We start from the raw sequence: 15,632 nt of genomic DNA, 5'->3' as shown, positions 1-15,632 counted from the left end.
AATTGTGCATTGTACGTATACTGAGCACCGAACCATTTTAATGTCATTATGTTCTTGACTCTTTTTCAAAAAAAAAAAAAAAAGAAGTCAATTCTTCCTTCACTAAATTACTAAGTTCATCTTCATTGTGGCATGACTATCAATTTCAATAACTAATTTAAATCTTGTTGAAATTGTAATACTAACTTAAAAATATATAACATATAACTCTGTAATAGAGATGACTAACACTGTTAGTAGCATATTTATTTATCTATAGCATTAGCGTAAAGTACTAATTATATTCACTTCGAAATATGATTGCTACCAAATGGACAGTTGACAGTGGTGAATGCACTGTACATGCAATACAGTGCATTTAGTGGGCAAGATGTTTTTGTCATGCAAAAATAACAATATCACTCTTCGATCTTGCTAAAAAAATGTATAAAAAACTAATGCTCATTTATAGAAATTTAGATAGAAAAAAATAATAAAAAATCGGAAAGATATTTCTAATTTAATATTGATATTAATTATTTACATATTACTTTCCCATAACTGCTGATATTTCAATAATTCAGACAAAAAGTACTTTGCGAATGGTAGATGGCGCTGATGGTCGTAGTGTCGTTGGGTTGTAATTGGAAAATTAAGTAGTAGGGGAGACGGCCAGATGTATATAGCTGAGTAGATGGCCAGATGTATATGAGTCTTTGGAGGTGGCAAATTGCAATAATAATAATAATAATTCAAAAGCTTAATTGCTGTATTTTTATTCTTAATATAAATTTATTTTCTAATGAATTGATTAAATAATTTAAAATTACAAGTACAGTATACATGTTTATAAATACTGAATATTCATATTCCAGCAGAGGTCGCTACTAATGATACACTGTACAGCGTATGATCTTATTTTAACACTAGAAAGAAGGTGCCAGCAGATGTCGCTGTTAGTCTGTTGACATCGTTACACGTGTGTCAAAGCACGAACTAATTCAAGGCTAGAAAGGAAGGTCACTGGGCCTGCAAGTGACAACAGCTAAGATTTGCTGTATTAACACTATATCTGCGTAGAATTACAATATCTAATTTAACGTGATTTGAATAAGATAAAAAAAGCAAAATGAGTACAATCTTTTCAGCTAGTTATGATGAAGAAACGTCTGTATTTGCCATTTCTTTCGACGAGCTTGTGCACTTTGCAATTGATCATTCATCTATTTTTATATGCTTAGGAATATCAGGTAAGACTGCTTACCGTATTAGCATGTGTATCAGATTAAAATACGTTTGCCATGGTAATATATTATATCAAACAAATAGCTTATATTTACTGCGGGCAAATAAAGCTTTGATATATATATTTCTTTTTTTGTTTATATACTGTCTACTAATGATCCTTATTGTATACTTATTTACTTACCAGAGTAGAGTAAACATTGCGTGTTTGATATCTGTTACTTTTTCAGTATATAACAAAAGAAATATATAACCTTCAGAACACACGCAATTTACAAAAAATACTAGGTGTGGTGGTGGTGGTGGGCGGTAGATGGCGTTGATGGAGATGATTCCTAATAGAGGTTCGGTGTAGTGGTTGAGACAGTTGTAGGTGTCCTCCCGCGATGAGTCTTCGGACTCCTTGGAGGTGTCAGGAATAATAATAATAATAATAATAATATATACAACTCCTACACACGAAAATATTAGAGCACATTGGTGTCTCTAAAACGTATGTCAAAAAATGTGTGCAAACATGCTTTAATTTTTAACATACGTAATAAAGTTGGTCTGATTAAATCTTTTAAAATAATTGTAACGGAGGCGGATAAATAGTTACTTGCAAAGCAGTCCAAATGAAGTGTTAGTCCACTAGAAATAAAATTTTCGTAATTATTGCTGAAATGTTAGAATTTTTAACGTTTGTCAAAAACATTAAAACACGGGTGCATAAATCGCTTGATACTGCAAATAGAGTTTTTTAATTTCTGTCGTGCTATGGAAGAATTCTAGTAGCACATTATACAGCTCAGTTTATATTCCGTGTGCTATAAGAATTGATACTGAGCTCATTCGGATTTAGATGTGTGATTGGGTCTAACATGCGAGTCGGATCTCTTAACTTTCCAAAATCATTCCAATGTTGAATCAATCATCTCTGCAGATTAAAAAAAAAAAAAAAAACTCAAGTGTAGGCGAATGTATTGCTAAAACAAAATTGAATCTATAACTGCAGCGGAACTTATGGGGCATTTTGTTAACGTTGCGTAGGCTGTTGTACTAAAATTTGCAAGCGCCTGTTGTAACGTTGGTTGAAGAATAGCGACGCATTCCACCCTTCTGTTGCAAAGATAAGTTCGATTCATCGTCATGATGAGAGGAATTTTTTTTTTTTCTTTCTTTTCAGTTGAAGATGAATTAGTCGATCTCATACGCACGTGCAATTTTCCGGAAATGCGAGTTTTTCATCCCTCATATAAGCAAAACAGCCATAGATCACAAAATTAACAGACAGAAATATTCCTAGTGGTCGGTAGATTGCATAGTGTGCAGATGGTGGAAGGCGATCTAGTGTATAGAGAGAGGATTAAGTAGTGTAGCTGTGTGGGTGGAGTAACCTCCCGCGATGAGTCCTCGGAAACCTCTTGGAGATGTCACGTGATAATAAAATTTTGAACTACGGCCGGTGCACTTAGGCTAATTGCTCATATTATTTTAGCCAGGATAATAAACCCAAGTTCCCAGGAAGATAAATAAATAAATTTCCCATAGAGCGGAAATGTTTTTCCACCCTCCTGGAAAAAGATTATCTAATTCTAGCTCATCTATAGTTGAGAAAAGTAATAGCATCCTGCAATAGTCAAGTGATTGATTTTTCCTGTAAGCAAGTTCATGAAAGATATTCCCAAAAAATGCACACTCCAGTCTCAAAAATTGTTTGCATACTAAAAGAATGTATTGATAAAATTAATAATATGTTAATATACAACTGCTTGAAAGATGCTGCTCTTTATTGGGGGTGGGGGGAAGTTTAAATCTCTGACTTAAAAGCCATGTCAGTATAGCATGTCAATACTAGTGCGACAAATGCAGTGCATATCTAGAAGGAAAAAAAAGCCAGTATCTGAAATGTTATTGCATAAATAAATTGAGTTCGTCTCAAGAAGTTCGAAACCCCCCCTCCACACACACCTTTCTTTTAGTTAAGACGTTTGGGAACGTCATTTCCACATCCTTCGAAAGGGAGCGTGCTTAGGTCTGTAGATTATCATTTTTTAATAATTAGCTGACATAAATAGTTGCGTATTTGACTATTGAGTGGTCAGAAAACAAACTGTTTGAGAACAAATTCATTCTAACTGGGAAAGACGCTTTTTCTGTTATTAGTCAAACAAAAGGGTTGTATCTTCGAAATACTGCAAAAACGTATTGTTATCGTTGCATTTAGGTATTTTCTTTATAGAAGAAATTATTGCAAAAATATTTTAAATACAAACAGTTTTTGTTGTAGATCCTTATACCTACGCTTCCTTATCATGTCACAAACAGGAATTGGACTGAATACCACCTGTTGAAGGTCATTTAGTATCTTACATAATATTACAAATCAGGTTCGACTCTTTTTTTTTTTTTTAAAACCAGACTTCATCTCGTCTGTCCTCCCCTCTTTATGCGCACATACGCACGGAAGTTAAGAATATAGCAGAAGTATGTTGCAATGGGCTGAGTAGATTTGAAATTAAAACACGGTCAGCGAAAGAAGTTTCGAGTGAACACACACACACACACATGAAATATATTCACGAATGAGCTACTTGTATATAGAGTATATAGAGGCTAATAACCTCATATCACAAACACACAAAAGTAGCAGATTTTTAGCATTTTGTTCAAAAATAATAAGGAAATTATGATGTATATTGCTTTTGAACAGATAATTTCATTTCTGTCTACTAATTTGATATTCAGTTTGATATTAAAATTAATATTTCTTAACATTGTTTCCCCAAATGTCATTATGGAAAATTTAATTTTAGGAAAGTTGAAAAGAAAATGTTTATGAGTATTAACGGTCCCTTTATTTAACTAATTTACTTTAATTGTTCATTACCTTATAATATATATATATATATATATATATATATATATATATATATATATATATATATATATATATATATATATATATATATATATATATATATATATAGGACATAATTATGATTTAACCAAAGTTTTTTATAACTTTTTCCAATTTTTATGCATCATTTTTTTTTTTTTTTTTCCCAAATCTCATCAGCCTGTTTTATGATTTTTCCCCAATTTTTAAGATATCATCCAGTGGCGGCTCGCGGCTTGAAATTGCGGGGGTGCTGCAACTTTCTAAATATACATACACACTGTAAGTACAGTGTATACGTGTTTGGATAAAATATCAAAATTATGGTAAAAATTAAAAAAAAAATAAACATGAAAAAATATTGTTTATTATCGATAAAATTATACGGTTTGGTATAATTCACAATTACTTAAAAATAAAATATATTCTTCTTGTTTTGTTTAATGAAAAAATATTGTTTATTATCGATAAAATTATACAGTTTAGTATAATTCAAAATTACTTAAAAATAAAATCCATTATCATAACCCCAGTAATGTTACGTCTTTAATTGTACTGTCCAAATATTTAAAGAGACGGAGTAAACACGATAAGCACAACGAACATTCTATTATTGCGCAAACTGCATATAAACAACAGTGGAACTGCGCGACGAACAGTGCCGCATTACGCTAATAGCGCGCATCTCACTATGACGTGCATATGTTTGCGCGTAGCAATATGACACTGTGAAAAATACAGTGCTGCTGGCGTCCTTCGCCCTCCTAATTGCTACAAGATGGATTTTTATTTATTTATTTTTTTATAAAATAAGAGAATTGTATAGGATTATTAATAGCAAAATTAAATATTACAAGCAAATATTAATATTTATATATATATATATATATATATATATATATATCGAGAAAAATTGGGGGTGCTGCAGTTCCTCAGTGCCTATGCACGAGCCGCCCCTGATACCATCCAACTGACCATGAACTTTTCTAAGATTTTCTTAAATCTACAGTGAGTGTAGTTTTAATACCGTTTTGTTTTTCACCTTCAAAAACGTTCGTATATTAGTTAACCGTGAATTCGAGTAAATTCATGGCGCTACGTGGAGGGGCAATCATTTCACTTGTAATTGTAACGTCTTGTATGTCTATACAATTTTGTTGGATTAAAAATTAGATTAAAATGATTGCTCTCGACTTACTTTTTGAATTTTATTATTAAAGTTATTTTCTTCTTTCATTCTTAAATTTTTAAAGAAATTGCAAAATCGTGTAATGTTGACTACTTAAACTAATTAATCTAGACGTTTCGCCATTTTCGCTAGACGTGTCATCAGCACCCGGCAGCAACTAGGAATTACATTTAAAAATTATTCATATAAATTTAATAAATTAATATAAATTTATATAAATAAATCACACACATGCACACAGGATCTTCGATGCTCCAAAATTCCATGGCATTGGAAACAATATTTTTTTTTTCTATCTAAATTACAATTTGAAAAAGAAAAACTCTGTTGCGCGTACTTGTAAACAAAGAAAAGCGTAATACGTAATTCATATAGTGGAATACTGAAGATAGTTAGCTTTTTTCCCCCTTCAATTTAAATAGAGGAAGGATCGTAAGAAAAACCGTGCTAGCGTTCAGTCATTAGCGGACACCGAATCTATTTCCTTATCGAATCGACCTTGCATAGTCGATTATCACATGATGTATATAAATTAATGACTATATAATCAAAGGTAATATAATTTATAAATGAGTAAAGAAAAAATATCCGATAGATTTATTTCACTTTTGTATCTATGCAAAAAGTAATCCCGAATAGAGTTTTTCTTATTTATATAGCTAAGTTATAGGATAGTGGAATTTGTCTGTCATGTTGTCTTCACCATTTCATCAACCACTTCGGGGAAAAAAGTTTCATCCAGTCTCCTTGTTGAATAAAACGAAATTAAAGCTTTTATTTTTTTATAAGATTTAAGGATTTTTGAAGGATTTATAATGTTGGCGGAATGGTCAGCATATCCACTCTTCAACTAACAAATCGCGGATTCGAATCCAGCCGTGTTAGCATGGATGTTTGTGATTGTCTTTAAGTCGACGATGAATTTCATTGCCCATTGTGAGATCATTGTCTCGTTTATTGGAGTCGTGGAGTGGCGTGCAAAAGTTTCATCTCTGGTCTCTATATAAAAAATAAATACAAAATGTTATAAAAATTAAATAAATAAATAAATAAAAAAAATCCATCTCATAAAAAATATATTATTCCGCTAACTCTCCTAAAGTCAAACACTCATGGAAGGAGAGAGAGAGAGAGGGGGTTTATACCATTAATAATCGCAACAGAAGTATTATTTTAGTATATACATTTTAGAATAGGTAACAAAGAACTTATGATTTTACTTTAAGTTTAGTTTAAAACATTCTGTTCGATTATTTTGTTTTGGCTTCGCTGTTTTTTGCCTTCAATTATAGGGACGCTCTCTTTATTATATCTAATATAGCAGTGTGTTTCAAACTTTTCTGGCCACAACTCATACAAAAGCACATTTCACATCGCGATCCCTGCGCGCGTTCACACACACACACACACACACACACACACACACACACACACACACACACACTACACCTCGGCTTAAAATGTGATACATCCCGAAAGATAAACACATTTTAGGAAGGCGGCGAAGTGCTCGGAGCTTGACACACCTTTTATGTGCGTTGCCCTGGTATTGCATCTCGGTCGTAAAATAAAATAATAAAAATAATAATATTTACACACACTAAAATGAAACAAAATTTCCCAAAATAGCACGCACCCTTACTACATGTAATAATAATAAAACATAAACTTAATATCAAACACGATATTGTATTTAGTGTTAATAAACCACATAGGGGGAAAAAATCCCAAAATAAACAATTAAAAAACGGAAATCAGGAAAGATTTTCTTTAATCCGAAGAGGGTACTTGCGAAAAAACATAGAATGATTTATTTTTATTCACAGGAATAAACAGATTTTTGCTCATTACGCCTATTCTTTCCGAAGATTGGAATGCAACTATCCCTGTATTGTGATAAATATCCCCTCCCCAGCAGATGCCATGCTGCAAATGCAAGAACAACTAGTACATTTATTGTATCATTAAATATAGTAAGGAGACAAAATTAGTAGAAACTGGAGACAACTGAAGAAAAAAAAAAAAAACGACCGTGCATAATGAAAACAAATCCTTCCCCCCAGAGACTCCACTGCATAATGGCAAGCAAAACAAAGTTTTAACTGTATCACCAAATATAAACTTGAAATCAGAATCATATTTGATATGTTTTGTATCATTAAGACATCCCACAATACTAATTTTAAAAATAAAATAAAATAAAATTTCACAATCCGCAATTTTTAAAAACACTGTAATATAGCGTATAAGTTTTTTTTTTTTTTTTGATAAGTACATTTTCCTTATAACAGCGTGAAGAGCTTTAAGAAGTAGTCGGATACCACCCTGATGTGCGTAATGCTATTATCTAATAAAGAATGACGCACACATGCACAACAATAGGTTTTCAAGATAACAGCAACGTCACACGCGTTGGTCTGATTATCTTTGCGCAGACTTTAACTTGCGCTATTCGCCCAGCACAAATACCACGTGACATGAGAATGTTTTTTTTTTTTTTGTTGTTGTTGTTGTTGAGGGGTTATTTAATAATAGTTTAGTTCACCACCTAACGTAGAAATTTCCGGTTCATGTATAAATCGCATTCTATTTCTTGTAGGAAAGTGAGTACTGTTGAATATTTTTCTTTCTTTATAATAAGCTTCTATAACGAAATAGAATAGATTTCGCCTCGGTTGCTAATCAATCACGTTCCGATATAGTCTTGGCAATCTCAATAGTAAATCACGGTGAGCAGTTGCTTTTAAATTATAATACTGTAGTTTCAGCAGCAGCAGCAGCTTTTTTTTCATGCATCGCTGCTGTTTTTCTTATAAAAGAACATGTGAACTAAGCAGTCGCAATTAAGTGAAGGACATTTTTTTTTTCACGTCATAAGTTTTCATCCAAAAAGATATATCTTAGCTCTGATTTAAAAAAAAAAAAAAAAAAAAATCCAGTCTTTGAAGTGTAGTTAGGATTGTTTGTCCTTAAATAAAATTAAGTAGCCAGCGAAATGGGCAAAACATACCATGTCTAGGCTGTAGAATTGATTCAACCATAGTATAAGAAGCTGTCGGGGTAGGGGGGGAGTCCTTACTTTCGTGGAGGATTGCTATAAATGATGTAGAAATTATACTAATATCGGAGTGTTTCATATACTATTTATTTTGATAAACCTCAATACATGTTAGAACACTTTGTGATTACGATTACAGATGCTACCTTCTTGAGTAGATAAACTGACAGGAATTTTGACTAATTTTGGCAGTCCGTTCCTGAATGGTTAAACTCGTTGCTTACCTCAGCCATTGTTCTGACTCTTCCCAAAGGATCGGGACTGTGCTGCTATTCTTTGCACTCCTATTTCCTCAAATCATCGCCAACGCAGAATCGTCCAAAATACTAACACGACTTTGTGTTCATATACCCTGGCCTTACGATATATGGCTCCTAATCCAAACTCCTAACCCACTGTTATATCACAGTTTACAAATGGAACGCTGCACTGTCTGATTGATAGTTTGGTTTTTCTATTCACCTTCGAGTTTCCATCCTTTGATAAATAAACTTATTTCCATTAATTTGTTTTTGCAATCGCAACTTGGAAGTTGACTCTAAGCCACGACTCCATTTCTAGTATTGTCTTTAAGTTGTTTGTTATGCAATTCTTGCTTAGATATAATATCTTGTTGTATCAGTAATTGCCTTGCTGTGCCACTGGTACGGCAAGATAGTCATTTATTAAAATTAGCATTAACACCAAGACAAAACACATCTGCTTTTTATTTCTTGACATGCTTCTTTGTCTTGAACACACTTGATCCAGCTTTTGTAAGGTGAAAGTAATGTGAAAGAAATGCCTAAGCGAATCGCGAAAAGTCACAAGGTCATATAAGAAATGGCTTTCCACGATGGCCCTAGGATTATAGGAAGATGACATCTAACAATAATAACAGTGAGCATGTTTCCCTGTCTTTCAGATATTTGAAAGATAGCTAATTTCGCTGTTGATATTATCTGGCTGCTTCTTGAAAGGTTGCCTTTCAAGAAGCCCCGATAAGGCCCCCGATAATACTGCAGATAAAAGCATTCGTGGAAAGAATCGTTTGTTTTGCATTCTTAAGGTTGCCACACACAATTATTGTATTATTGTCCTTGGTCTCTGTTTTTAGCAATCCTGCGGCCATATAATTGTCTTTATTGCTTGGAGAATCCCATTCTAAAATTCACATATGTAGATACTGTATATGTATCTACATATGAAATGCTTCATTGCTATATCAGACTCGACTGTAAATCAGTTTTGATTTCCTTTTAATGAAATTTATTAAAAGGAAAAAAAAATGTTCTTAGTTACTTTACTTTTAATTCACTTATCTGAAGGTGTGGTAGGCCCATTTCATACAAAACATGAGCATTTTGCGCGGCATTAAGTTCAGTATAGGGGAATTCTGCGTTGAGTATTTTACGTTTCTTTGTAGTAAATAAATCAATCCAACGCGCTTTTTTTTTTTTGCTCCATCACTCTCTAGCCCTAATTTTTTTGGAAATCAGTTGGTAGCCCGTCCTCTCCTAGTGTCAAAACGTTGCTGTAGTTCCTATTGGACGTGTATAGATCAAAGAGGAGGAGGGATACAGCAGACAGCTGTCACCTTGTTTTTCGAATCCTAATTGTGTGTGTGTGTGTGTGTGTGTGTGTGTGTGTGTGTGTGTGTGTGTGTGTGTGTGTGTGTGTGTGTGTGTGTGTGTGTGTGTGTGTGTGTGTGTGTGTGTGTGTGTGAATGAAATCATGAGGCCATAATTTCATGATGCAATACAATTATTGTATTGATTTAAAAATAGATTATATAGGGCCTTAACAGACATTATTTGATCAATAGAACAAACGTGGTTAAATGGCTTAATATTAAGATGCATTTCAAACAGATCACAATTAAAAAAGATTAGAAACGAAAAAAATATTATTTACAATTTAATTACATAATTTAATTACAGTATATATATATAGTATGGTATGCAAGACAAAAGCAAATTATGTGATGAAATTAGATGAGCAGACCAAAGAGTTCTTTCGCTATGTAGCCAGTAAAAAGAAAAAAATATGAAAAAAAAAATCTTTAAAGAATTCTTCTAGTATTGATGGTAACAGAAGATGAAGAAATAGTTGAATTACTGAGTGATTATTTTGTGGAGGATATCATCAGGGCGGAGAATAGAACGTTTTTTTTTTTTTTTTTTTTTTGTTTAAATGGCAGAGTTTTTCAAACTTTTCTGACTGCGGCCCAGAATGAAAATACATTTCATACCACGAACTAGAGCACCCTAAATTGACTAAGGTTTCACAATACAAGGCAACTCGTGGCAAGGATGGAGTAAGCAGTAAACACTTCAGTATCTTATAACATCAGATGTTAATCAGATAAGAACAGACGCAGCAAACCATTATCTTATTTAAAACGCCCAGAATGATAAACAACTTCCCTCCCATAGATACCATACATTATCATTAAGGCGATACTGAGTTTTCACGTAAATTTTATTGAAATCATTCAGACTAGTTTGACTTATATATTTAACACTTTGTAAACACACGTCTACTTTACTCGGAAGGGACATAATATTCCGTCAATCGAATTCTTTCTTGAAACCAGGATGTGACACCGTCCAGTGGGAACATGTTACAGCTGCGAAATCTATCAGACACCCTGATGTTTTGTTATATTTAATTCAAGTTTTTCTTAACTCGGTAACTCATTTCACGGCCCACTAACGGGTCGCGACCTGCAGTTTGAAAACCACTACTGTATGATAATCTGTTAAGCAAACTGGAAAACATTACAGAATAGTGTATGATGGAGTAGAATCAAATATTAGGCAGGTGAACCAGTGTGATAATGAATTTAATGAGTGATATTTAGTTGTTTGCTGATGCTAAGTTGGATAGGGCAATAGTAAGTAAAGTTACGCACTTTGGAAGAATGAAAAGATTTCAATCTGTGTATTAAGTTGATGGAGTTTCACTTTGTAAATTGATGAAGTCGGTCAGTGATTTTGGGGGTCGTAATTGACAAGGAGATAAAGTTCAGATGCCGTATTGCAAAAATTGGCAAAACAGCAGTGAATCATTTGGATCGTAACAAGGCTTTGATATGTCAACATCTGGACCACTGAGCACAGATTTGGTTATGGGTTTCTGAATGAGCTGATGGTGGAGAGGATTCAGATGTAGGTGACCAGGATGGTCTCAGATCTGTGAAATGCTTTGTATGAAGATAGACTGAAGATTTGTGGGTGTTACAAAAATTTGTTGATAAAAGGAAGAGAGGGATATAACAGAAACTTGAGCTTCTAAAAGGATTTTGTAGAATGAATGTAGGTGAAAATTTTCAACATTGCCAAAAGAGGAAAGTACAAGTGGTCAACATTGGAAGTTCAATAAAAGTATAGTTAGTAGGGATGAGAGGTTCAGATTTTTTGCGAAGAGTTTGGTGAATTGAGTGGAATGAGTTGTCTGAGGTGGTTGTCAGTGAATCATATTGAAGAAGCGGTATGATAGTTACTATTGTGTTAATAATAGTTACTGTTGACCTCCCACGATGAATCTTGCACTCCATGGAGATATCCAGTTAATAATAATAATAATAATAATAATAATAATAATAATAAACAAATAAAGAAATCCGCTGGCCATTGACCATAAAAGTTGGAGCTAAAACGGCATCGACTACTCAATTTGGGGAATAAATGGCATAAGCAAATTTATCGCTTCAATATGTTCACCTTGAGCCTTCACGGTTAGCTGGCTCAAGACTATCAATGATCCATAGGTATTGATCCAGTTTAGGATGAGCCAATTTAGGCATCTAGGTAGCAGAGTACAGCAGACAACTGCTGCCATCTCGTAGTATCTACTCCTATATATTTTTATCTGAAATAGTGTGAGTTCTTCGATGATTTTCTTGAGATGCGATGTTACAAACTCGAGTTTCCAGTAGGAAAAATCCTGCTTGCCCATGCCAAAAATCTACTAACTCAAGAACCGCCTGAAAAAGGCATAGCAAAAGTTTCTCTTATCGAGAAAGTCTTTCTTCCAGCTGCCTAGCCTATGGATGCAAACGTCATTTCCCCAGGCACCTTAAAAATGAAGTAAATCGTAATAAAATTGGATGTATGTTCAAATCTTAAAATGCGTTATTTCGCGTGATTAATATTTAAAATGAAATATTACACATTTCTGTAATTCTGGTATACAAAATCAGTTTTTGTCTACTTGTCCTGTATTTGTCTCGTATTTTAATGAAGAATTTTTGTATTCTTTATCTTCGGTACCAATACTCGAGGTATTGTATAAGTATACATTACCGAATGTCTTATGAATAATTAAATTTATTATTATTATTATTCGTATTTTTGCTAGTTAGTTCTCCACATTGCTAGAAAATTAGTTTTAGATTTCACATAAAACAAAAAAACCTAAAGGACTTCAGTTTGCTGTCAAATTTCCTAATTGAGCCGATTGGCAAAATTCCAACTCATCATTCAAAGATAAGTAGACCTTGAAAACATATAAAGCAATTCCTTGCATGAGGCTTTGAACAGAGTGGGTTTCACCATATCACTGTTTATAATTTTGGACACTTAAAAAAAATTAAATATAAAATAACAAACGTATGGTATGGTATGGTATGCATAATGCATTACCGGCTCTACTAAACCAGTACTCTAGTCACTTATCATACCGCTGTATCGATGCATACTTTAGTATTATTTCAGTTTTGGTGCAGCAAAGTCAATAATTAAAAAAAAAAAATTAAAATTAAATTATTTTATTTTAATTTTTTATTACACACGAGCACCCTTTTATTCACAATTATGAGTGAAAAAAAGGAAAAGCATCGAAGCTTGTAAACCTTACAAAATGGTTAACACTAGAACGAAACTTGAAATTATAAAGCTTCAAGAGCATGGATGACGCGACAAATATTTGAAGAATGGTTTACAACTTCTTTTTTTTCCCCACAGTTGAGCATTACTGTGAAGATAATGATAGTATTATTATTATTACGTGGCACCCATGTCATCCTAATGCTATTTCTGATTTGCATGAAAATATTAAAATCCTTTTACTGTCACTCAACAGAACATCACTATTGCAGTCAATGGATCAGGTTGAGACGAACTTTTTCTCAAGCCATAAAAACAACAACAGGAGATTTATAAGATGCCTCCATGGAGTCAAAAGACTCATCGCGGTCGATTATTATAACTTTGTCAGATTTTTGAAAATGTTTTAATATCAAAAATGCTGTTGAAAACACTGGTGAATTATTGCTTGAAGAAAAACCCTGTGCAAACTATATTGTTTAATACACTTTTTTTTTTTTTTTCAAAAAACACTCGGGATCAGTTATCAACAATAAAATCTTTACTGTTTTTTGTTTTAGTTTAATCCGTTTTAATTTTACTGTGCGTATTAGTTTAGTATTTCTGGTGAGCTTGCAGTAAACAAATGATGCGTAATTATTATTTTCATCGATACTGTAATTGTCTGTTTGGAACGTTATTGCATGGATCTTTTACGACACGTATTCACCGCTCTATGCATGGTATTGCTGCAATTAACTCCAACGATATTTAGAATTTGAATTAAAAAAAAAAAAAACATCAAAATTTCATTTAAAAATATGCAAACCAATGAATTGTGTGTTATAACATAAGATTTCCGCTGTCAAAATGAAATATGTTAACTGTTAACTTCTATGGCAAGATGGACATCAATCCCTTGGATTTTTATCCCGTAAACGATACGTTTTAATTATTTAATGAAAGAAATTTTGAGCGCCTGGCTCGCCCTAATTAGGGCTGTGTAGAATTATTTCAATCAAATTGAAATATTCCCAACTGTTAAGTCTTTTATTTGAATGCATTTGAAAACTATCGATTGAAATATTCCCAACTGTTAAGTCTTTTATTTGAATGCATTTGAAAACTATCGATTGAAATATTCCCAACTGTTAAGTCTTTTATTTGAATGCATTTGAAAGCTATTGATTGAAATATTCCCAACTGTTAAGTCTTATATTTGAATGCATTTGAAAGCTATCTATATTGACATTTACACGTATACGAGTATCTGTCCGGCTATTCATATCAGACAGCCAATACGCAATTTGTAAAGAGCTACAGGAAGTCATGCTGCAGTGATAAAGAGAGGAAGAACAGTTAGCTAAGCTATATTTAAGGAATATCAGTTGAAAAATTACGATTTTCACAGTTGTGATAATGTTATTTCGCGAACGCAAAATAAGCAGTGCAAGATCAGAAATTATTTGTACGAAATATTAGTACTTATATAAACAGTGACCAGCGATGTTTAAAATGCATTTGCTATATTTATCCCCCCCCCCCTCGATAAACGGGGTAAGCTTGGGTACTAGCTCTGAGTGGATTTCTCAAGGTCTGAGATGCCAGTAGCATTTTTTTCATTTTTTTATTTTGAGCAAGCATGAATAATTATAGAATTATCCGTAACTAGGTCAAACGTATTAGTGGAGGAAAATAGAAATAATTATTCTGACACCCCCCCCCCCTTGAAAGGTGCTCTTGAAACCACTGTCTATACTCCAAAAGATTCTTTTAATCTTACTTCATTTTAAAATTGTCAAAAACACTAGTTAAATTAACTACATAAAATACAGCAATATACTGTGCATCTTTTAGCATTGTAGGTGAACCTAATTTATGGTTGTAGATATATCATTCTCAGTTTCCTATGAAATTAAGCTCTGACGGTATACAAAATGTGAAGATGCAAATACTTATACCTAAGTGAAATTTTGACCTTGGATTTGAAATAAAGTTACGCTCAAGGACAATTGTTTGTTATCTAAATATCAGATTATCTGGGCCTACAGTGGTATTTCCTGTCGCACACCTGGATAAGATATCAACTTAAACATAAATGCCACGAAATGAGTATCTTTGTTCAAAGGACAATTTCGGAAGCTCTCTGGAAGGGGGGGAGGGAAGCAACTTCCTGCGAGCATTGATTGGGACTGGAATAAAGGATGCTGGTAGTTTATTACCAAACTATTCTTATACTACAGGTATTTTCCCCAAATCTTCACAATTTCATTAAAATTTTCGTTTCTTCTACAAATGCTCCATATATAATATATAATAATATTTGACCCTTTACTTGACTTTCAATCTGTTTTTCCAATATCGTTCACTCGTTTCACATTTATAATTATACATTTTCTAGGATTAAATTTACATTAGCAGCTTCTCACCAAAAGTGAAAAAAAATTGGTATTTCGTAAGATGTTGATTTTTGTTATGAAATAAAAATTCCTA

General features: G+C 33.0%; 1 protein-coding gene across 3 annotated transcripts in view; it reads left to right on the top strand.

The window, feature by feature from the left end:
* Positions 1-993: 993 nt before the first annotated feature.
* Positions 994-15,632, top strand: part of LOC150105051 (retinol dehydrogenase 12-like) — a 73,689-nt gene continuing 59,050 nt past the window's right edge. For 2 of the 3 annotated variants that reach the window (XM_090396120.1, XM_090396118.1), the window contains exon 1: positions 994-1,229. In XM_090396120.1, the coding sequence (XP_090252246.1) occupies positions 1,109-1,229 (121 nt within the window). In that variant the 5' untranslated portion in view covers positions 994-1,108. Of the gene's footprint in view, positions 1,230-7,764; positions 7,898-15,632 lie in introns of those variants that run through there. The other variant, XM_090396119.1, reaches the window with a different exon arrangement.

Source organism: Typopeltis vanoorti, chromosome 7 (genome assembly GCF_054136105.1).
Source record: "Typopeltis vanoorti isolate ZY-2024b chromosome 7, IOZ_Tvanoo_1.0, whole genome shotgun sequence".
Lineage (NCBI taxonomy): Eukaryota > Metazoa > Arthropoda > Arachnida > Uropygi > Thelyphonidae > Typopeltis > Typopeltis vanoorti.
Note: the sequence above shows the minus strand (reverse complement) of the source record. Positions and strands in the feature narration are given on the sequence as shown.